General features: G+C 44.0%; 1 protein-coding gene across 8 annotated transcripts in view; it reads right to left on the bottom strand.

Moving 5' to 3' along the window:
* LOC123989585 (low-density lipoprotein receptor-related protein 2-like) overlaps positions 1-23,166 on the bottom strand; it is a 112,719-nt gene that overhangs the window by 13,502 nt on the left and 76,051 nt on the right. For all 8 annotated transcript variants that reach the window (XM_046290706.1, XM_046290707.1, XM_046290712.1 and 5 more), the window contains 7 exons: positions 21,293-21,494; positions 20,931-21,095; positions 6,465-6,698; positions 5,794-6,343; positions 5,331-5,453; positions 1,694-1,801; positions 594-836 (listed from right to left, as the gene is read on the bottom strand). In XM_046290706.1, the coding sequence (XP_046146662.1) occupies positions 594-836; positions 1,694-1,801; positions 5,331-5,453; positions 5,794-6,343; positions 6,465-6,698; positions 20,931-21,095; positions 21,293-21,494 (1,625 nt within the window). The remainder of the gene's footprint in view (positions 1-593; positions 837-1,693; positions 1,802-5,330; positions 5,454-5,793; positions 6,344-6,464; positions 6,699-20,930; positions 21,096-21,292; positions 21,495-23,166) is intronic.

The following is a 23,166-nucleotide window of genomic DNA, read 5'->3' as shown; positions in this document are numbered from 1 at the left end:
ATTCTAACCACACAAGTTGTCATGTAGTGGTGTAGTGTCTCATTCCTGCTAATACTGAACACAGAGCTCGCACTTAACCTGCTGATACTGAACACAGAGCTCGCACTTAACCTGCTAATACTGAACACAGAGCTCGCACTTAACCTGCTAATACTGAACACAGAGCTCGCACTTAACCTGCTAATACTGAACACAACGGAGCTCACACGCGATATGGGTGATTAATAGAACAGCTCCATTGTTATGAAGGCATAATGAGATCTTAAATACATTGTTACTATTGTTGGTTAGCCATCTATAATTTTTTCTCTCCATATTAGCATAGATCGGACATCAGTGAAAACACCAGAAAATAAGATGCAATGAGCAGCTTCTTGTCATTGTTACTAGCTATCTGAACCCATAACGCACACCTTTCGGCCACATAGATTCGAGCATCATTTTTGTGAAGTTGTCAGCCAACCTGTACAGTCTATTTCTACGTGAGTCAGGGGGTATAATCTGTTCACTTTATTTCTATGGGTGAGTCAGGGGTATAGTCTATTCACTAATTCTTTATGCGAGGCAGGGCAGACTGGGTTGGGGTTACTCACATTTGATCTCGTCTGAATGGTCGAGGCAGTCGGTTTGGTGGTTACAGAACTTTGTGAGGGGGAGGCACTTGCTGCCGTCGCTACAGGCCCTGCTGCCCTCTGGACACTGGAGGGGGGGGACGGGGCTACACGTGTTGGTGTCAACAGGTTGGTAACCACGTCCACATCGGCAGCTACGCCCCCCTGGGTAGGCCAGGCACAGCTGACTGCAGCCTCCGTTCCGCTTTGAGCAGCTGTTAGTTCCTGGGACAGAGAGGACAGAGTAGAGTTGGTTAGACCATTGGCAGAGCTAGATGTGACACTACTTACCCCTGAAAACACTACACGCAGAGGAAGTGCGCTTGTTCAGTGTCTCTGCACAGTGACACCGTTATACCGCCACGTAACTGCACAGTGACACCGTTATACCGCCTCCCTAACTGCACAGTGACACCGTTATACAGTCTCCCTAACTGCACAGTGACACCGTTATACAGTCTCCCTAACTGCACAGTGACACCGTTATACCGCCTCCCTAACTGCACAGTGACACCGTTATACCGCCTCCCTAACTGCACAGTGACACCGTTATACCGCCTCCCTAACTGCAGTGACAGCGTTATACCGCCTCCCTCACTTCACAGTGACACCGTTATACCGCCTCCCTAACTGCACAGTGACACCGTTATACAGTCTCCCTAACTGCACAGTGACACCGTTATACAGTCTCCCTACTGTACAGTGACACCGTTATACAGTCTCCCCACTGCACAGTGACACCGTTATACCGTCTCCCCACTGCACAGTGACACCGTTATACCGTCTCCCCACTGCACAGTGACACCGTTATACCGTCTCCCCACTGCACAGTGACACCGTTATACCGTCTCCTAACTGCACAGTGACACCGTTATTCCATCACCGTACTGCAGAGTGACACCGTTATACAGTCTCCTAACTGCACAGTGACACCGTTATTCCATCACCGTACTGCAGAGTGACACCGTTATACCGTCTCCTAACTGCACAGTGACAGTTACTCCATCACCGTATTGCAGAGTGACAGCATTATAACGTCACATAACAGTGAACACATTCACTGGGCCGTGGTGGACACTCACCTTTCTGACTGGTTTTGCTGTAAACCCTCAGTGCCACTACATTGGTATTGACCTCAAACCACAGCTGCTTGGGCTGAAATCCATCACTGAACCAGATTCTAGTCACATCTACAACAGAGAGGCAGAGCCAGAATGTGTTATTAGAAATCAGGCATTCCCCAGTGTAGCTGTCTAGGCCCTTTACTTGTTTTAATCTTTACTAATGACATGCAGCCAGTGTACCATGTATGCAGATTGCTTCAGTCACCGCTGTTCCATAAGGTGAATTATCTATTATTTTTATCTGATTCTACTGCTTGCATCAGTTACCTGATGTGGAATAGAGCTCCATGTAGTGCTGTATGCCTCCCATAGTCTGTTCTGGACTTGGAGATTGTGAAGAGACCACTTGTGGCATGTCTTGTGAGGTATGCATGGGTGATTGAGCTGTGTGCCAGTAGTTCAAACAGACAGTTCGGTGCATTCAGTATGTCAATACCGCTCACAGAAACAATTAGTGATCAGGTCAATCTCTCCTCCGAGCCAGGTTAGATTTATATGCAGATTATTAATGTTAGCTCTGTGTACATCCAAGGGCCAGCCATACTGTTCTGAGCCAAATGTAATTCTTACAGCCCCATGTGTGGGACCTGACCACACGACTGAACAGTAGTCCAGGTGTGACAAAACACGGGCCTGTAGGACCTGCCTTGTTGACAGTGCTGTTAAGGCAGCAGAGCAACACTTTATTATGGGCAGATTTATTTACAAAGCCAGTGGCATGTCGTTAGTATAGATTGAAAAAGTAAGCTGCCTAGACAGCTGCCCTGGGGAATTCTAAATTTACAAATGTGTTTTGGTTTTTGTCCTGTTGCATCACCCAACTTGTTATGCTTCAATTGGCGGACAGATCACCTTAAATTCTCCTGCAAAAAGTATTGATAAACTTGGAAATTAATTTTTCCATCGATGATAGCAAGTTGCCAAGGCTCTGAGGCAGCTAAGCAGCACCAAATCATGATGCTCCCTCCAAACTTTACAGTTGGGATCAGGTTGATGTTGGTGTGCCTTTTTTTCACACTGTTCCTTCCAAACAACTCAACTTTAGTTTAGTGTGTCCACAGAATATTTTTCCAGTAGCGCTGTGGAACATCCAGGTGCACTTTTTCAAACTTCAGACATGCAGCAATATTTTTTGGGACAGCAGTTGCTTCCTCCGTGGTGTCCTCCCATGAACACCATTCTTGTTTAGTAATTTTTTTTACATATCGTAGTCTCGTCAACAGAGATGTTAACATGTTCCAGAGATTTCTGTAAGTCTTCAGCTGACACTAGGATTCTTCTTAACCTCATTGAGCATTCTGTGCTGTGCTCTTGCAGTCATCCTTGTAGGACGGCCACTGCTACGGAGAGTAGCAACAGTGTTAAACTTTCTCCATTTATAGACCATTTGTTTTACCGTGGACTGATGAAGCCTTTTAGATGTACTTTTGTAACCCTTTCCAGCTTTATGAAAGTCTACAATTCGTAATCTTAGATCTTGAGATTTATTTTGTTCGAGGCATGGTTCACATCAGGTAATGCCTCCTGTGAATAGCAAACTCACATTTTGCGACCGTTTTTTATTGGGCAAGGCAGCTCTAACCACACCTCCAATCTTGTCTCACTGATTTCACAGGCTTCACACTTTTCCTCGTCACTCTACATTTTTCCAGCAATAGACTGATCAATAATGTCAAAAGCCGCACTGAAGTCTAACAAAACAGCCCACCAATCTTTTAATCAATTTCTTATCAGTCAATCAGTCATTTGTGTAAGTGCTGTACTTGTTGAACATCCTTCCCTATAAGCATACTGAAAGTCTTGTCAATTTGTTTACTGGTCAAACATTCTTTCCCAAAGTTTACTAAGGTTTGGGTAGAGGCTGAATTGGGCCAGTAAAAGGGGCTTTAACTATTCTTAGGTAGTGGAATGACTTTAGCTTCCCTCCGGGCACACTCTAGTAGGCTTAAATTGAAGATATGGCAAATATGAGTGGCAATATAGTCTGCCATTATCCTCAGTTATTTTCCATCCAAGTTGTCAGATCCAGGTGGCTTGTCATTGTTGATACACATTTCCTTCACCTATTCCAAAATCACTCACGGAATTCCAAATGAAGGGTGGGGCTGTGTCTTTCAGCGGTTTGGGCTAGGGGTGGGGCTGTACTGTTCAGGGGTTAACCTCTTAACCTATGGGGGCGCTATTTCATTATTGGATAAAAATGGTCTAAATTGGTGCGTAATCTTCAGCTGCAGGCATTTCCCCATGGGATTCAGAGGAGCTGCAGGCATTTCCCCATGGGATTCAGAGGAGACACACACACTTCCACGAACAATATATCATCGAAGAGATATGTGAAAAACACCTTGAGGATTGATTCTAAATAACGTTTGCCATGTTTCAGTCGATATTATGGAGTTAATTTGGAAAAAAGTTCAGCGTTTTGATGACTGAATTTTGTGTTATGCTAATGAGCTTGCGAATAGATTTACACTCCTGGATACAGGTTTTTTTTCGTAGCTAAACGTGATGAACAAAAGGAGAGATTTCTCCTAAACAAACTTTCAGGACAAAGCTAGCAGATTTATTTAATTTCATTTGCGCTTTTCATGAATAGTTACCATTGCATTATGGTAATGGGCTTGAGGCTGTAGTCATTATCCCGGATCCGGGATGGCTCGACGCAAGAAGTTAAGGGTGTGAGGTGGGGAATGTAGGGTGAGGTGTGAGAGGCTGTACTGTTCAGGGGTTAAGGATGTGAGGTGTGGAATGTAGGGTGAGGTGTGAGAGGCTGTACTGTTGTCAAGGTTATGGTTAGGGGTGTTGGATTGTACCATTGTCAAGGTTAGAACTAATGGTGCCGGGGAGTTTACGCACAGTTCAGATGCCACACTTATGGCGAGTCGTATTGAATCAAAATTAAAAGAGTGACCTGGCAAGTTTAAGCACTTTGCTTGATGTACTGATTGGATTCATACAACTGCTCAGACTTCCTTGTTGGTTTTGGGTGGAATTCAAGCATAACAGCGATCTTTCCTACATCTGCGAATATGAGACCATGATTGCACTTCCGTGGTGGTTGGTAGAGAAGCAACCTTTATTTGCATCAATTAACATGTATTAACATAAATTAGCATTCCTCCCGACAGTGGAAGAAGTGCTCTGGCACACTGCATGAGTGCTTCATCAGCACCGCATTGACAGAGTGGCAAATGCTATCCAATCAGACGCAACTAATGGTTTCAGACACTATCCCCCTCTTCCAAAGAATAAGCGAAGTATTTTTTCCGGCACGGCGATAGAGCTGTGTTTGATCTAGGGTTTATGGGTGTGCGGTGTGGATTAGTGAGGTGTAGAGCTGTATACGGTGTGGATTAGTGAGTTGTAGAGCTGTGTTTGATCTAGGGGGGTGTACGGTGTGGATTAGTGAGGCGTAGAACTGTGTTTGATCAAGGGTTTAGGGGTGTGCGGTGTGGATTAGTGAGGTGTAGAGCTGTATACGGTGTGGATTAGTGAGTTGTAGAGCTGTGTTTGATCTAGGGGGGTGTACGGTGTGGATTAGTGAGGCGTAGAACTGTGTTTGATCAAGGGTTTAGGGGTGTGAGGTGTACCATACCTTTATCCAGGCTGCTCCACAGGAGGACGTTCTCAGCCAGTGTGAAGGACATGAGGCCGGGATCTGCTTTAAACTGTTTATATCCAGAACCATCCAGAAGAATGGAGTCGATTACTCCAGCACCTGCAACAAGGGACATGCTTTCACTGAGGACAGCAGGCCTGGGGAAATCAATTCATCCCAATGGAGGTATTCCACATTGCTTTTTCCTAGCCACCGTGCTTTTACACCTGCATTGTTTGCTGTTTGGGGTTTTAGGCTGGGTTTCTGTACAGCACTTTGAGATATCAGCTGATGTACGAAGGGCTATATAAATAAATTTGATTTGATTTGATTTTGATTTGCTTGTAAAGTGCCATAATCTAGGTCCGCCCAGTTAGTACAGGTTATAATATCTCCTGATGTCGGCCCAGTAGAGATTATAATCTCACCCAAAACAGCCTAGTAGAGGTTACAGTCTCACCTATGTCAGCCCAATACAGCCGAGTGCCCTTGTTGGAGAACAGAAGGGAGGTTGGCATAACAGCCTTCCTCCAGAGCAGCTTCTGACTACGTCCATCCATGAAGGCACAGGCCACCTGCGGCAGGCTCCTCACATTCACCTGGCCCAAGGCCGTGAAGCACAGGCGTCCTGAGGGGGGGTGCAGGGCGATGGAGGTGGTTCCCTGAAGGCCTAGTTGGAGTAGAGGTGCAGTGTGCTGCCCCCTGGTGGTGGTGACATGTAGGTCAGGCTGCTTCCTGCTGCTCCAGTACAAGTTTAGTGTGACCCAGTCCACAGCCAGAGCCATCACTGTATCATCCTGGAGATTCAGGACTCTGCTGTCTGGTGTCAGGCCTGAGCTACTCAGTTTCAGGAGATCGACTGAGCCCTGGGCAGCATCAGCCAGGTATAAATTCCTCTCCTGTACAGCCAAATCCAGCCCAGAGGCCTGGTGCGCCCACGGCAGAGACCATATATGGTGCTCAGGCAACCGCTTCAACCCCACACCATTATGGATGGTGCTAAGGTATATCTGAACAGAAAGACACATTAATCTAGAGTCATCTATAGGTGGAGGCTATCTGACCAAGTGTCAGGTTTAGGTAAAATCACTATACTGTCCTACATGACTGACTGCAGTTGGAGTCACATACCTGTGTAACTTCAGTAGGAGAGAGGAGCAAGAGGAAGGTGGTGTCTACAAGGGTGGAGCAGGTGAGGCCGTCCCCAGCCAGGAGAAGCCCTGCTGCACATCTACACACAGCTTTGGGTCCCGTAGACCCAGTTCTGGGGCCTGTAGACAGTCCTGGAGCCAAGAGACAGATGTGGGAACACTGGAGCTTCTCACAGGGGCTGGACACGTTGGACTGCCGGAGGGGGTGCATAATCTACACAGCATGAGAGCGAGAGATGCTTTTTACTGACCATTATAAACACTGGAACATAAGCAACTTCATTCTTTTTTGTACACCTTTATTTAACCATGTAAGCCAGTTGAGACCAAAGTGTGAAAAAAAATCAAAGTTACAAACATAGTCAATAACACAATAGAAAAATGTTCCGTGCAAATTTAGAAGAGTGTAGAAGATGAGGTAAGGCCATAAATAAGCCATCGAGGCAAAATAATTACAATTTAGCATTAACACTGGAGTGATGGATGTGCAGATTATGTGCAAGTAGAAATACTGGGGTGCAAATACACAAGAGGGTAAGGTAGTCGGGTGTGCTATTTACAGATTGGCTATGACAGGTACAGTAAACTGCTCTGACAGCTGATGCTTAAAGTTATAAAGGAAGATATGACTCCAGCTTCAGTGATTTTTGCAATTCATTCCTATCATTGGCAGCAGAGAACTGGAAGGAAAAGAAAAGGAAGTGTTGGCTTTGGGGATGACCAGTGAAATATACCTGCTGGAGCGCATGCAAGGGTGGGTGATGCTATGGTGACCAGTGAGCTGAGATAAGGCAGGACTTCACCTAGCAGACTTCGATGACTTGTAGCCAGTGGGTTTGGTGACGAATATGTAGTGATGGCTAGCCAACGAGAGCGTACAGGTCGCAGTGGTGGGTAGTATATGGGGCTTTGGTGACAAAACGGATGGCACTGATAAGACTGCATCCAGTTTGCTGAGTAGAGTGTTGGAGGCTATTTTATAGATGACATCCCCAAAGTCAAGGATCGGTAGGATAGTCAGTTTTAGAGGGTATGTTTGGCAGCATGAGTGTTGTGAAATAGAAAGCCAAATATAGATTTAATTTGGGATGAGAGATGCTTAGCGTCTAAGGAGAGTTTAGTCTGACCAGACACCTAGGTTTATGTAGTTGCCCACATATTGGGGCGGCAGGGTAGCCTAGTGGTTAGACTGTTGGACTAGTAACCGGAAGGTTTCAAGTTCAAACCCCCGAGCTGACAAGGTACAAATATGTCGTTCTGCCCCTGAACAGGCAGTTAATCCACTGTTCCTAGGCAGTCATTGAAAATAAGAATATGTTAACTGACTTGCCTAGTTAAATAAAAGGTCAAATAAAAAAATAAATACAAATATTTTAAGTTAGAAGCGTCCAGAGTAGTGATGCTAGTCGGGCAGGAGAGTGCGAGCAGAAATCATTTGAAGAGCATGCACTTAGTTTTACTTGCATTTACAAGCACTTGGAGGCCTCGAAAGGACTGTTGTACGGAATAAAGGTTTTAGCAGTGTCCAAAGGGCCAGATCTATACAGAATGGTGTCGTCTGCATAGAGGTGGATTAGAGGATCATCAGCAGCAAGAGCGACATTGATATTTACAGAGCAAGAAGTCGGCCCAAGAATTTAACCCTGTGGCACCCCCATAGAGACTGCCAGAGGTCCAGACAACAGGCCCTCCGATTTGACACACTGAACTATGTGAGAAGTAGTTGTTGAACCAGTCGAGGCAGTCATTTGAGAAGCAAAGACTGTTGAGTCTGCCGATAAGAGTGTGGTGATTGACAGTGTCGAAAGCCTTGGCCAGGTCAATGAACACTGCACAGTACTCTATTTTATCGATGGCGGTTATGACATCATTTAGGACCTTGAGCATGGCAGAGGTGCACCCATGACCAGCTCGGGAACCAGATTGCATAGCGGAGAAGGAACGGTGGGATACAAAATGGTTGGTCATCTGTTTGATAACATGCCTGAAATTTTAGGAAGTCAGGGCAGGAATGAAATAGGTCTATAACAGTTTGGGTCTAGAGTGTCTCCCCTTTGAAGAGGGGGATGAACGCAGCAGCTTTCCAATCTTCGGGTATCTCAGACGAGACGGAAGAGATTGAACAGGCTAGTAATAGGGGTTGCAACAAGTTTGGCTGATAATTTTAGAAAGGGAGGGTCTAGATTGTTTAGCCCAGCTGATTTGTACAGGTCCAGCAGCTCTTTCAGAACATCTGCTATTTTGGTAAAGGAGAAGCTGGGGAGGCTTGGGCAAGTAGCTGCGGAGCTGTTGGCCGGGACTGAGGTAGCCGGGAGGAAAACATGGCCAGCCATAGAGAAATGCTTATTAAGTTCTCGATTGTGGATTTATTGGTGGTGACAGTGTTACCTAGCCTCAGTGCAGTGGGCACCTGGGAGGAAGCGCTCTTGTTCTCCATGGACTTTAGTGTCCTAAAACCTTTGAGTTAGAGCTACAGGATGCAAATTTCTGCTTGAAAAAGCTGGCCTTTGCTTTCCTGACTAACTGTGTATTGGTTCCTGACTTCCCGGAACATTTGCATATTGCAGGGACTATTCAATATTATTGCAGTCTGGCACAGGATGTTTTTGTTCTGGTTGAGGGCAGTCAGGTCTGGAGTGAACTAAGGGCTATAACTGTTCTCAGTTGTACATTTTTTTGAAAGGGGCATATTTATTTAAGATGGTGAGAATTACTTTTAAGGAACGACCAGGCATCCTCGACTAACGGCATGAGGTCAATATCCTTCCAGGATACCTGGGCCAGGTCGATTAGAAAAGCCTGCTTGCAGAAGTGTTTTAGGGAGTGTTTGACAGTGATGAGGGGACCCATTGCGGATGCAGAAAGTGAGACAGTGATCACCGAGATCCTGATTGAAAACAGCAGAGGTATATTTGGAGGGCAAGTTGGTCAGGATAATATCTATGAGAGTGCCCATATTTACTGATTTAGAGTTGTAACAGGTGGGTTCCTTGATAAATTGTGTGAGATTGAGGGCATCTAGTTTAAATTGTAGGACTGCCGGGGTGTTAAGCATATCCCAGTTTAGGTCACCTAACATAACGAACTCTGTAGATAGATGAGGGGCAATCAATTCACATATGGTGTCCAGGGCACAGCTGGGAGATGAGGTGGGGTCTATAACAGGTGGCAACAGTGAGAGACTTATTTCTGGAGAGATTAATTTTTAAAATTAGAAACTCAAACTGTTTAGGCATAGACCTGGAAAGTATGACAGAACTTTGCAAGCTCTCTGCAGCAGACTGCAACTACTCCCCCTTTGGCAGTTCTATCTTGAAGGAAAATGTAGTTGGGGATGGAAACCTCCATTTTTGGTGGCCTTCCTACACCAGGATTCAGACATGGCAAGGAATTCAGGGTTGGCAGAGTGTGCTAAAACAGTGAGTAAAACAAACTTCGAGAGGAGGCTTCTTATATTAATATGCATGAAACCAAGGCTTTTTCAGTTACAGAAGTCAACAAATTTGTTCCTGGGGACACGCAGGGTCTTGGTTTACCTCCACATCACCTGAGGATGAGTAGGTTGAGGGTACAGCTAAAGGCTAGCAAACTTGGTCGTCAAGTGTGTTGGGGACAGAATAAACTGAGAATTTCTGGGTGTGGTAGAATAGATTCAGGGCATAATGTACAGACAGGGGTATGGTGAGGTGCGGGTACAGTGGAGGTAAACCCAGGCATTTTGTGATAAGAGCTTGCATCTCTGGACATACTAGTTATGTGTGGGAGGTGGGACAAAGGAGGTTTCTAAGGCATGTACAGTGGGACTAGGGACTCTACAGTAAACTAAAAATGATACCTTTCCTAAACATACAAGGCATATTGAGATTTGAGAGAGAAAGCAAGGCAAAAAGCAATCATAGGTGTTGATTGGGAGAGCTAGCTAAGACAACAGCTAATCAGCCAAGACAACAGGTAAAATGGTGATTGGGCAGAGAGGGTCAGTTAACTACAGGGCCTGATCCGAGGTTGTGGCAAACAGAAAAAAAATGGAGTACCGTGATTAGTGACCAGTTCAGCAGGCATCAGCTATATAGCCAAGTGATCATAGGGTCCAGTGAAAAGCAATATATAAAACAAAGGAAGCTGCTGGGTAGTTGTTACTATCTAGCAAGTGGGAGACATGCGTTTGAAGTAAACAGGCCGGGGCTCGTAGAAGCAACTGCTCGAATGTCATGCAAAGGCCGGTTGGGGGCACAGCGGATGGAGTTAGACCAGTTGGCAGACCAGTCGTGGTGGAATGGCAGAGCTTCGTATCGACAAAAGGGTCAAGGCCAGTTGGCGAAAGAGACATTGTGGTTGTAGTAATTTCATTTGCTAGCCAGGAGATGCGCCTGACACGCGGCTAACTGGTGCTAGCGTCGGGACAGGGGCGTTAGCTAGCAGCGATAGTCCAATGCCAAAGTCCAGAGCTTACGGCAAGGACACGGTGGAGTAGTGGAATTCTAGCCGTGTTGGGGAAGAGTCCGGGAGGCATCAGCTGTGTAGCCGATGTGATCACTGAGCGGGCCGGGAGGTGGGCCTGGATCATAGCTAGCTTCGGAGCTGGGTCACTCTGTGGCAGCTAGCTAGCTGTGATGTTCAGGAGTAATGGTCCAGGGCTTACTGCTGGTATCCGGTCTTGCAGTGGAGAAAACAGTCCGATGCTGGCAAGTATTATCCAGGCTAAAAGCAGCTGGAGTCTATGCCGAAGTTAAAGGCTGCTAGCAGTGGCTGACAATGACTAAATAGCTAGTGTGGGAGAAAGATGTACATATAGGGAGGAACATAATACTGTAACACAAGAGAAAGATGTACATATAGGGAGGAACATAATACTGTAACATAGGGAGGAACATAATACTGAAAGAAAGTACATATAGGGAGGAACATAATACTGTAACATAAGAGAAAGATGTACATATAGGGAGGAACATAATACTGTAACACAAGAGAAAGATGCACATATAGGGAGGAACATAATACTGTAACACAAGAGAAAGATGTACATATAGGGAGGAACATAATACTGTAACAAGAGAAAGATGTACATATAGGGAGGAACATAATGCTGTAACACAAGAGAAAGATGCACACATAGGGAGGAACATAATACTGTAACACAAGAGAAAGATGCACTCTAAGTGTATTTGCCATTCTGGTACAATGCATAGTCTATTGTATAGGACAGGAGGCCAGAGTAAGGCCATGAGAGTATAGGACAGCTGAACTTTAAAAACAGACCACACGAAGAGAAGGCAACACATGGGCGCCTAGGACAACTGGACACACTAAAGATAGACACAGTCTGCTGATCCTAGATAACACACACACAAAAGAACACATTAAGCTAAGTGCAGGGCCAAAGCATAGGCCTATAGAATAGAGGAATGTATAGTATTTTTAGGACAAAGCAAGGCTCTTGCCACCATTATAATCTGACAAAAAGCAGATATGGGAGTTATTGGGCGTGAACAAGCAGGAAGCCTGAACTAAAAAGATAATGGTAGGCAGAAGAATTAGGGGAAGTATGCTTATCTGCATATGGGTTGGACCCATATGCTATGTGTATAAATACAGGAACCGGGGCTCTGGGAAGCAGTGTGTGTTCCGCAGACCACTCCGGCTTGCTATACTTTGTATTAAAAGCCTATGTGTTTTCACAAGTTCTTGCAAGTGTCATATTTGAACAGATTTTCCACGACACTAGTAGCTAATTAGCTGGTTAACTTTGATGGCTAGCTGCTGATGGAGGTTCTGGCTAAAATGTCTAAAAGTAGCAGATCCGTATCAAATTGGGTGAGGCGGGTTGCCGGAAGGTATATTTAATTTAAATTTATAAGATTGAAAAGAAATTGAAATGTATACAAAGACAGACAAATATACAGGAGATAATGACAAACCACATCTGCACTGCTACGCCATCTTTAATCTTTATGGGACACAAAGCCTCAACTATCTCATCCTATAATATCCAAGGCCTGAGGTCATCTACCTTTGGCCTAAAGAGCAGGAACCTGGACTTTACTAAAATAATCAGAATGAGACATTGTTATCCACCAAAGAAATAGAGGAGATGGACCCACTGGTTGCCCTCTAGGGTAGAAAGCTGGTAGTCCCATCCACCAAACTTCCAGCTGTGAATCAGGGAAGGGACTAAGTGGGTATGCTATTTTGGTAGAGAGCGGACCTAACTCAATCTATTAAATTAATCAAAACAGGACATCTGCCATTTGGCTAGAAGTAAAAGGAAATGATCTCAGCCGACAAAAATGTCCCCGTGTGCTACCTACACTGCTCAAAAAAATAAAGGGAACACTAAACTAACACATCCTAGTTCTGAATGAATTAAATAATCTTAAATACTTTTTTCTTTACATAGTTGAATGTGCTGACAACAAAATCACAAATATTCAATGGAAATCAAATTTATCAACCCATGGAGGTCTGGATTTGGAGTCACACTCAAAATTAAAGTGGATAACCACACTACAGGCTGATCCAACTATGATGTAATGTCCTTAAAACTAGTCAAAACGAGGCTCAGTAGTGTGTGGCCTCCACATGCCTGTATGACCTCCCTACAACGCCCAGGCATGCTCCTGATGAGGTGGCGGATGGTCTCCTGAGGGATCTCATCCCAGACCTGGACTAAAGCATCCACCAATTCCTGAACAGTCTGTGGTGCAACGTGGCGTTGGTGGATGGAGCGAGACATGTCCCAGATGTGCTCAATAGGATTCAGGTCTGGGGAACGGGCGGGCCAGTCCATAGCATCAATGCCTTCCTCTTGCATGAACTGCTGACACAATCCAGCCACATGAGGTCTAGCATTGTCTTGCATTAGGAGGAACCCAGGGCCAACCGCACCAGCATATGGTCTCACAAGGGGTCTGAGGATCTCATCTCGGTACCTAATGGCAGTCAGGCTACCTCTGGCGAGCACATGGAGGGCTGTGCGGCCCCCCCAAAGAAATACCACCCCACACCATGACTGACCCACCGCCAAACCGGTCATGCTGGAGGATGTTGCAGGCAGCATAATGTTTCCACGGCGTCTCCAGACTGTCACATGCTCAGTGTGAACCTGCTTTCTTCTGTGAAAAGCACAGGGCGTCAGTGGCGAATTTGCCAATCTTGGTGTTCTCTGGCAAATGCCAAACGTCCTGCACGGTGTTGGGCTGTAAGCACAACCCCCACCTGTGGACGTCGGACCCTCATGGAGTCTGTTTCGGACCATTTGAGCATACACATGCACATTTGTGGCCTGCTGGAGGTCATTTTGAAGGGCTCTGGCAGTGCTCCTCCTGCTCCTCCTTGCACAAAGGCGGAGGTAGCGGTCCTGCTGCTGGGTTATTGCCCTCCTACGGCCTCCTCCACGTCTCCTGATTTACTGGCCTGTCTCCTGGTAGCGCCTCCATGCTCTGACACTACGCTGACAGACACAGCAAACCTTCTTGCCACATCTCGCATTGATGTGCCATCCTGGATGAGCTGCACTACCTGAGCCACTTGTGGGTTGTAGACTCAGTCTTATGCTACCACTAGAGTGAAAGCACCATCAGCATTCAAAAGTGACCAAAACATCAGCCAGGAAGCATAGGAACTGAGAAGTGGTCCCCACCTGCAGAACCACTCCTTTATTGGGGGTGTCTTGCTAAATGCCTATAATTTCTACCTGTTGTCTATTCCATTTGCACAACAGCATGTGAAATGTATTGTCAATCAGTGTTGCTTCCTAAGATGTGTGATTGACTTGGAGTTACATTGTGTTGTTTAAGTGTTCCCTTTGTTTTTTTGAGCAGTGTATATCCATCCCCCCACTAGAATCCCCATAATTTGAAGACAGCTTCTCCTTCCTGGAGGAGAAAATCAATAATTTACTGGCCCAGGGACATGTACTAGTTTGTGGCCACCTAAATGCCAGAACTGGACAAGAATCTGACAGCCTCAGCACACAGAAGACAAACACCTACCTGGAGGTGACAGCAATGCCCCCCTAGGCACAACTACGAGAACATAAATGGGTCACAACTCCTGCAGCTCTATATGTACGAAGTCAATGGTAGGCTTCGTGTGGACTCCTACGTTAGGTACACCTATAGCTCATCTCTTGGCAGTAGTACTGTAGACTACTTTATCACTGACCTCAACACAGAGCATTCAGTCAGTCCACTGACACCCATATCAGATCACAGCAAAATCACACTACTTTGCTCAATTGTGAGGCATCAAAGCCAAAGGAGCTGAATAATATTAAGAAATGCTATAGATGGAAGGAGACTACAAAATTAGGCAACAAATTCAATCTCTTCTAGACAATTTCCTGGACAAAAAGTTTCACTAGTAGTGAAAGTGTAAACAGTAGAAAACTTACAGTATATTTAGCTTCCATATCAAATCTAAAACATGTCAAGCAGACATCCTAAGATCTCAGAAAAAAATGTATAGACCTCCACAAGTCTAGTTCAACCTTGGGAGCAATTTCAAAATGCCTGAAGCTACCGCGTTCATATGTACAAACAATAGTACGCAAGTATAAAGACCATAGGACCACGCAACCTCATACCACTCGGAGGAGACGTGTTCTAGACGTGTTCTATCCTAGAGATGAATGTACTTTTGTGCGAAAAGTGCAAACCAATCCCAGAACAGCAAAGGACCTTAAAGATGCTGGAGGAAATAGGGACAGAAGTACATATATCGACAAAACCTTTAAGGCCACTCGGCAAAGAAGCCACTGCTCCAAAACCGCCAAAAAAAGCCAGATTACGGTTTGCAGCTGCACATGGAGACAAAAAGCGTACTTTTTGGGGAAATGTCCTCTGGTCTGATGAAACAAAAATAGAACTGTTTGGCCATAATGACCATCGTTATGTTTGGAGGAAAATGGGAGAGGTTTGCAAGCCAAAGAACACCATCCCAACCTTGAAGCACAGGGGTGGCAGCATCATGTTCAGGAGGGACTGGTGCAATTCAAGAACTGAAGAACTGAAAAAGCATGTGCGAGCAAGGAGGCCTACAAACCTGACTTCGTTACACCAGCTCTGTCAGGAGCAATGGGCCAAAATTCATCCAAATTATTGTGAGAATCTTGTGGAAGGCTACCCAAAATGTTTAACTGAAGTTAAACAATTTAAAGGCAATGCTACCAAATACTAATTGAGTATGTAAACTTCTGAAATAAAATAAATAAATCTCTATCATTCTGACATTTCACATTCTTTAAATAAAGTGGTGATCCTAACTGACCTAAGACAAGGGATTTTTACTAGGATTCCATGTCTGGAATAGTGAAAAACTGATTTGACATGTATTTGGCTAAGGTGCATGTAAACTTCAACCACACACAGACACATAATATATATTAATATATATGCGCAGTTGAAGTTTATATATGTATACATACACACAAATACTTTCACAGCAGTTCCCCGTTCCTGATTTATATTATATGTCACACTTAAACATTTCAGATCAAACAAATGTTAATATTACGCAAAGATAACCCAAGTAAACCAAAAATTCAGGTTAAATGATACTTTAGCTTTTTTAATAAATTAAAGTATCCGAACCTTCATGGCCCTGTGAAAAAGTAATGCCCCCCTTGTTAAATCATGAATTAATGTGGTTAATCACATTTTTTGGAAAGCTGAGTTCAATTTCACTAGCCACACCCAGGCCTGATTACTGCAAGACATGTTTAATCAAGAATTAATTTCAATAGAACCTGTCTGACAAAGTGAAGTAGGCCACCAGACCTCAAAAAGCAAGACATGCCACGATACAAATACATTCTGGAACAGATGAGAAACAAAGTAAGAAATTATCAGTCTGGAAAGGGTTAAAGCCATTTCTAAAACTTTGGGACTCCAGCAAACCAGTGAGAGCAAAAATCCACAAATGCGGAACATTTGGAACAGTGGTGAACCTTCCCTGGAGTGGCCGGCCTACCAAAATTAAATCAAGAGCGCAGCGACAACTCAGGTCACAAAAGAAACCACAACATCTAAAGATCTGCAGGACTCACTTGCCTCAGTTAAGGTCAGTGTTCATGACCATAAGAGAGAGACTGGGCAAAAATTACATCCTTGGCAGAGTTGAGGCAAAAACCACTGCTGACCAAAAAGAACAGTGGCTCGTCTCACTTTTGGCAAAAAACATCTTGATGATCCCCAAGACTTTTGGGAAAATATTCTGTGATCTGACGGGACAAAGTTGAACTTTTTTGGAAGGTGTGCGTCCCATTACATCTGGCGTAAAAGTAACACAGCATTTCAGAAAATGAACATAATAGCAACAGTCAAATATGGTGGTGGTAGTGTGATGGTCTGGGGCTGTTTTAGGACCTGGACGAGTTTTGTGATTGATGGAACCATGAATTCTGCTCTCCCCCAAAAAATCGAACTGCCATCAGTTCGTGACCTCAAGCTGAAGCGCACTTTGGTTCTGCAGCAGGAAACCGATCCAAAACACACCAAGTCCACCTCAATGGCTTAAAAAAAAATAGGTTTGGAGTGGCGTAGTCAAAGTCCGGACTTGAATCCACTTGAGATGCTGTGGCGTGACCTTAAAAAGGAAGTTCATGCTCTAAAACCCTCCAATGTGGCTGAATTAAAACAATTATGCAAAGGAGAGTGGGCCAAAATTCCTCCACAGTGATGTGAAAGATTCATTGCCAGTTATCGCAAACTCTTGATTGCAGTTGTTGCTGCTGGGGGTGGAGCAACCAGTTATTAGGTTTAGGGAGCAATTACTTTTCACATAGGGCCATGAAGGTTCGGATACTTTTATTTCTTAAAAAGCTGTCACTTAAAACTTATGGCTGCAATCCCGCTAACGGGATCGATATGACAACTACCAGTGAAAATAGAGGGTGCCAAATTCAACCCACAGAAATCTCATAATTACAATTCCTAAAACATGCATACCATTTTAAAGCTATTCTCGTTGTTAATCCCACCAGGGTCCGATTTCAAATATGCTTTTCAGCAAAAGCACTACAAACGATTATGTTAGGTCTACACCAAACCACAATAAGCACAGCCATTTTCTAGCGAAATATAGCTTTCACAAAAAGCAGAAACAAAGATAATTCAAGGTTAGTGATGCATTTTATCTTCATCAGATGACTCATAGAACTTCATGTTAAACAATACATGCATGTTTTGTTTGATAAAGTTTATATTTATATCAAATCTGAGTTTACATTGGCTTATTATATTCACTAGTTCCAAAAATATCAAGTGATTTTGCATAGCCACTTCGTTTCAACAGAAATACTCATAAATGCAGATGATCATACACGTTATACACATGGAATTATAGATGTACCTCTCCTTAATGCAACTGCTGTGTCAGATTTTTTTTTTTATGTATGGAAAAAGCAACCCATGCAATAATCTGAGACAGAGCTCAGAACAGTACACAAATTAGCCGTCATGTTGTAGTCAACAGAAACCAGAAAATGCATGATAAATGTTTCCTTACCTTTGATGAACACCAGAATGCAGTCCTAGGAATCCCAGGTCCACAATAAATGTTTGATTTACTCGAAAATGTCCGTTATTTATGTCCAATTAGCTACTTTGGTTAGTGCGTTTGGTAAACAATTCCAAAGTCACAAAGCGCGTCCACTATAACGTGACGAAATGTCCAAAAGTTCCGTAACAGTCAGTAGAAACATGTCAAACGATGTACTGAATCAATCTTTAGAATGTTGTTTACATATATCTTGAATAACGTTCCAACCGGAGAATTAGAATGACTTCAGATGACCGGTGGAAGGCATGTCCTTCCCCGGTGAACGCGCACAGTGAATGCATGGTCAACTGAATGAATGGTCAACTTTCCTTTCTCATTTGACCCCCCCCCCCTTCATATTAGTCAGACAAAGTTCTATTGACATCTAGTGGAAGGAGTAGGAAGTGAAACCTCATCCATATCTCGCTGTAATTTCAATGAGAGCTTCGTCAAAAATCTGCCACACCCAGAAAAAAAACAGGAAGTGGAATTTCAGGTTTTTGCCTGCTATAAGAGTTCTGTTATACACAGACATAATTTAAAGTTTTAGAAACTTGTGTTTTCTTTCCAATATTAATAATATGCTAATATTAGCAACTATGACTGAGGAGCAGGCAGTTGAATATGGGCACCTCTGTGCACCTTTCATCTAAGCTACTCAAATACTGCCCCTGCAGCTATAAGTTAAAAACTGCATTGTGTGTTTACTTGGGTTACCTTTGCGTAATATTTAAATTTGTTTGATGATCTGAAACATTTAAGTGTGAGAAATGTGCAAAACATTAAAAATCAGGAAGGGGGCAAATATTTTCACAGGACTCTATAGGTCTACTCTATATAATGTCTACTCTATATAATGTCAAGAAATTGGTGATGGCACTAGAACAGTCTGCAGCACTCGGCCTCACCCTACTAGAATCTGAAGTCAAATGTTTACGGTTTGCTGATGATCTGGTGCTTCTGTCCCCAACCAAGGAGGGCCTACAGCAGCACCTAAATCTTCTGCACAGATTCTGTCAGATCTGGGCCCTAACAGTAAATCTTAGTAAGACAAAAATAATGGTGTTCAAAGGAAGGTCCAATTCCCAGATCACGAGTAGAAATTACATCAAAACACTGTTGCCCTAAAACACACAAAACTATACATATCTCCGGCCTAAACATCAGCGTATAGGTAACTTACACAAAGCTGTGAACTATCTGAGACAAGGCAACAAGGGCCTCCTTTTGCCATCAAAAGGAAAATTACATTCAACAAATTAGGATCTAGCAAAAAAATACTTGAATCAGTTGTAGAACCCATTGCCCTTTATAGTTGAGATCTGGGGGTCCACTCACCAACCCCCAGAAAATCACAACAATGGGACAATACCAAATTGAGAAACTGCATGCAGATTTCTGCAAAAATATCCTCTATGTACAGCAGAAAACACCAAATAATGCAGAGCAGAATTAGGTCGTTAACGCTAATTATCAAAATAACCTACAACCAAAAAGGAAGCAATTCCCAAACCTTCCACAAAGTCATCACCTACAGAGAGATGAACCTGGAGAAGAATCGCCTAAGCAAGCTGGTCCTGGGGCTCAGTTCAAACAGACCACACATAGCCCTAGGACAGCAACACAAATAGACCAAACCAAATCATGAGAAAACAAAAATGATTCTTGACACACTGGAAAGAAATGACAAAAAACAGCAAACTAGAATGCTATTTAGCCTTAAAACAGAGAGTACACAGTGGCAGAATACCTGACCACTGACTGACCCAAAATTAAGGAAATCTTGTACAGACTCAGTGAGCATAGCTTTACGATTGAGAAAGGCCGCCGAAGGCAGACCTTGCTCTCAAAAGAAGACAGGCTATGTGCTCACTGCCCACAAAATGAGGTGTAAACCGAGCTGCACTTCCTAACCTGATGCCAAATGTATGACCAGGTTAGTGTCACATTTCCCTCAGACTACACAGATCCACAAAGAATTTGAAAACAAATCCAATTTTGATCAACTATCTCTCACATCTCTCTTTACATATATAGTGAAATACCGGCAATCACAGACGCCACAAGAAAAAGGGCAACCACTGAAGAACAAAGACCATTGTAAATACAACTTGTATTTCTGTTGGTTTATTTTCCCCTTTGTACACTATTTGCACATATGACACTTGAAAGGTCACTTTTCTTGGAGCTTTTGTGATTCATGATCCCTGTAAATTAGTATCGTTTCAATATTGTTTATTATCTACATATGTTTGCCATGCCAATAAAGCCCTTAAATTGAATTGAGAGAGCGAGAGAGACCGCGAGACACTTCAAGATGGAGGGAGAGAAGGGCAACATAACCACTACCACTGATTATAAAGTTTCCCTCTTTCCACTGGGATTCTCTGCCTCTAACCCTATTACAGGGGCTGAGTCACTGGCTTACTGGGGCCCTCTCATGCCGTCCCTGGAAGGGGTGCGTCACCTGAGTGGGTTGATTCACTGATGCCTGTCTGGGTTGGCGCCCACCCTTGGGTTGTGCCATGGCGGAGATCTTTGTGGGCTATACTCAGCCTTGTCTCAGGATGGTAAACTGGTGGTTGAAGATATCCCTCTAGTGGTGTGGGGGCTGTGTTTTGGCAAAGTGGGTGGGGTTATATCTGTCCTGTTTGGCCCTGTCCGGGGGTGTCTTCGGATGGGGCCACAGTGTCTCCTGACCCCTCCTGTCTCAGCCTCCAGTATTTATGCTGCAGTAGTTTATGTGTCGGGGGCTAGGGTCAATTTGTTATATCTGGAGTACTTCTCCTGTCCTATTCGGTGTCCTGTGTGAATCTAAGTGTGCGTTCTCTAATTCACTCTTCTCTCTCTCAGAGGACCTGAAGGTTGAACCCATTCCCTTAACCCCAGTCCTCGTCTAAAGCCTTACCCTGATGCCAAAAGGCTGTCCAGGTCTTTTGAGTAAAACTTTGCGGTTCTTGCCCGTGTTCTTGTGAGATACTTGAATGGTTCTCCTCTTGGTGTCAGACCAGTAGACCATGTCATTGAAAACCATTACAGAGAATGGACTGGGCATTTCAGTCAGCTGCAGAAGCTTTTGTGAAGACAGAGCAAAAAGAACAGTCTTAACCAGTCACATTCCATGTTTACAGTGAAGTTCATATCTAGACATTCCATGTTTACAGTAAAGTTCATATCTAGACATTCCATGTTTACAGTGAAGTTCATATCTAGACATTCCATGTTTACTGTAAAGAGTATAACCATAATTCATGTTAGCTGCAGTGTTACCCTGACATTGTGTCCTTCCAGGGATACAGAGCCGATGCACTGCAGTTTTTCATCTGCCCAGTAGATTCGGTCAGTGAGAGTGTCCACAGAGAGACTGACTGGCCAGCTGAGACCACGAGTCAACACCACCTTCCTCTCAGAGCCATCCATCCCTGACCGCTCAATCTGGGGATCGCTACCAACCTCTGACCAATACATCAACCTGGGAGAGAAAGAACAACGATTAGTCTACATCAGGGGTAGGCAACCCTGGTTCTGGAGTGCCCAAGGAACTTGTAGTTTCTCATTTAACCAACCTGGAAGACCAAGTGTGTTGAATTTAGGCAATCATTACTAAACTGATCAATTAGCTCAGTTGGGACAAAATCCTGCAGTAGCTGCAGCACTCCAGGAACAGGGTTGGCTACAGCTATCAGTCTACCAAAATCTATCCTAAAGTCCACAACTTCAGACGAGTTTATGATTTATTATATTCTACTGAAGCTTTATTTTAACACCCTGTCCCCTCACCCACCTTTGTGTGGCAGCGGCCCTTTCACATGTGATGTTTCATGACTGCTGCTAAATTAATTGCCTGTGAGGACATTGAAGTTCAGAATACTGGCTAGAGCAATTAAACATGTAAGGGGGAGGAGTGTTTTCACAACCAACATAATAAAATTAAAAACCTTTCTTCCTTCAGGCTCAACCAAGCAGAGTGAGGTTCTAAAAACAGGACAGACTTTCATGTGAACTTCTAAACAGGTGGAAGCGCCAGAGGGACCTGCGCCAGAGGGACCTGCACATCTATCAGACTGAATTAGGCCATTTTGATTATGAAACATTTTCCCCACACCATTTACAAACCAACCACATTGGGAACCTAAGTTGGAGTCAGTGTCAAACTATACAGACCCTAGGGCCTCCCGAGTGGCGCAAGGGTCTAAGGCATTGCATCGCAGTGATAGCTGTGCCGCTAGCGATCCTGATTCAAGTCCAAGCAGCACGGCTGCGACCGGGAGACGCACGCAGCAGTGCACAATTGGCCCAGTCTGAGTTAGGGGAGGGTTTGGCCGGCAGGGATGTCTTGTCCCATTGCGCTCTAGCGACTCCTGTGGCAGGCCGGGCGCATGCACGCTGACACGGTCACCAAGAGTACAGCGTGTCCGCCGACGCATTGGTGGCGATGGCTTCCGGGTTCAGCGGGCATTGCGTCAAGCAGTGTGGCTTGGTTGGGTTTCGGAGGATGCACGGCTCTCGACCGTCGCTGCTCAGAGTCCGTACGGGAGTTGCAGCTATGAGTGAAGACAAGACTAACCACCAATTGGATACCATGAAATTGGAGAGATAAATGTTTAAAAAATATATGAACTATACAGACTCATATATAGGGATGTGGTTTCATTTTCACAATTCGGACCGATTGTACTCATGATTTATGGGCTAAATCATTGTATGATTATTTTTATTCGATTTGTGGATGTTATAGAAATTGTGTGATAAATTCCATATGCCTATTTTAGTTTTAATTGGATTGAATTATAGTTGTCTATCAGCATGGTTTGAAGCTCAGTTATATTTAAATCACCCTACCATCATATCTCAGCCAAAGACCCCATTAGAGGAAAATTTGCAAAATAACACTGACTCATGAGCGAGAACCACAAGGAAAACAAATTGTTCAGCTACATATTGGCTTAAATGTGTTTGTTTTTTAAGCTCCCTCTAGAAAATGAACTTTTAATATTCAATAAATTCTAGCTACATCATTTCTGTTACCATTTTTCATTGATTACTCTTACCTAACTTGTATTGTTGTATGTTGAATAATCACCTTCAGATGTAAACATCATGGAAATTGAAAACAAAAAACTATGCGAGAGAAGGTTTGGACC

The sequence above is a fragment of the Oncorhynchus gorbuscha genome, linkage group LG11 (assembly GCF_021184085.1).
Source record: "Oncorhynchus gorbuscha isolate QuinsamMale2020 ecotype Even-year linkage group LG11, OgorEven_v1.0, whole genome shotgun sequence".
NCBI classification, from domain to species: domain Eukaryota; kingdom Metazoa; phylum Chordata; class Actinopteri; order Salmoniformes; family Salmonidae; genus Oncorhynchus; species Oncorhynchus gorbuscha.
This window is presented reverse-complemented; position numbering and strand designations above follow the sequence as displayed.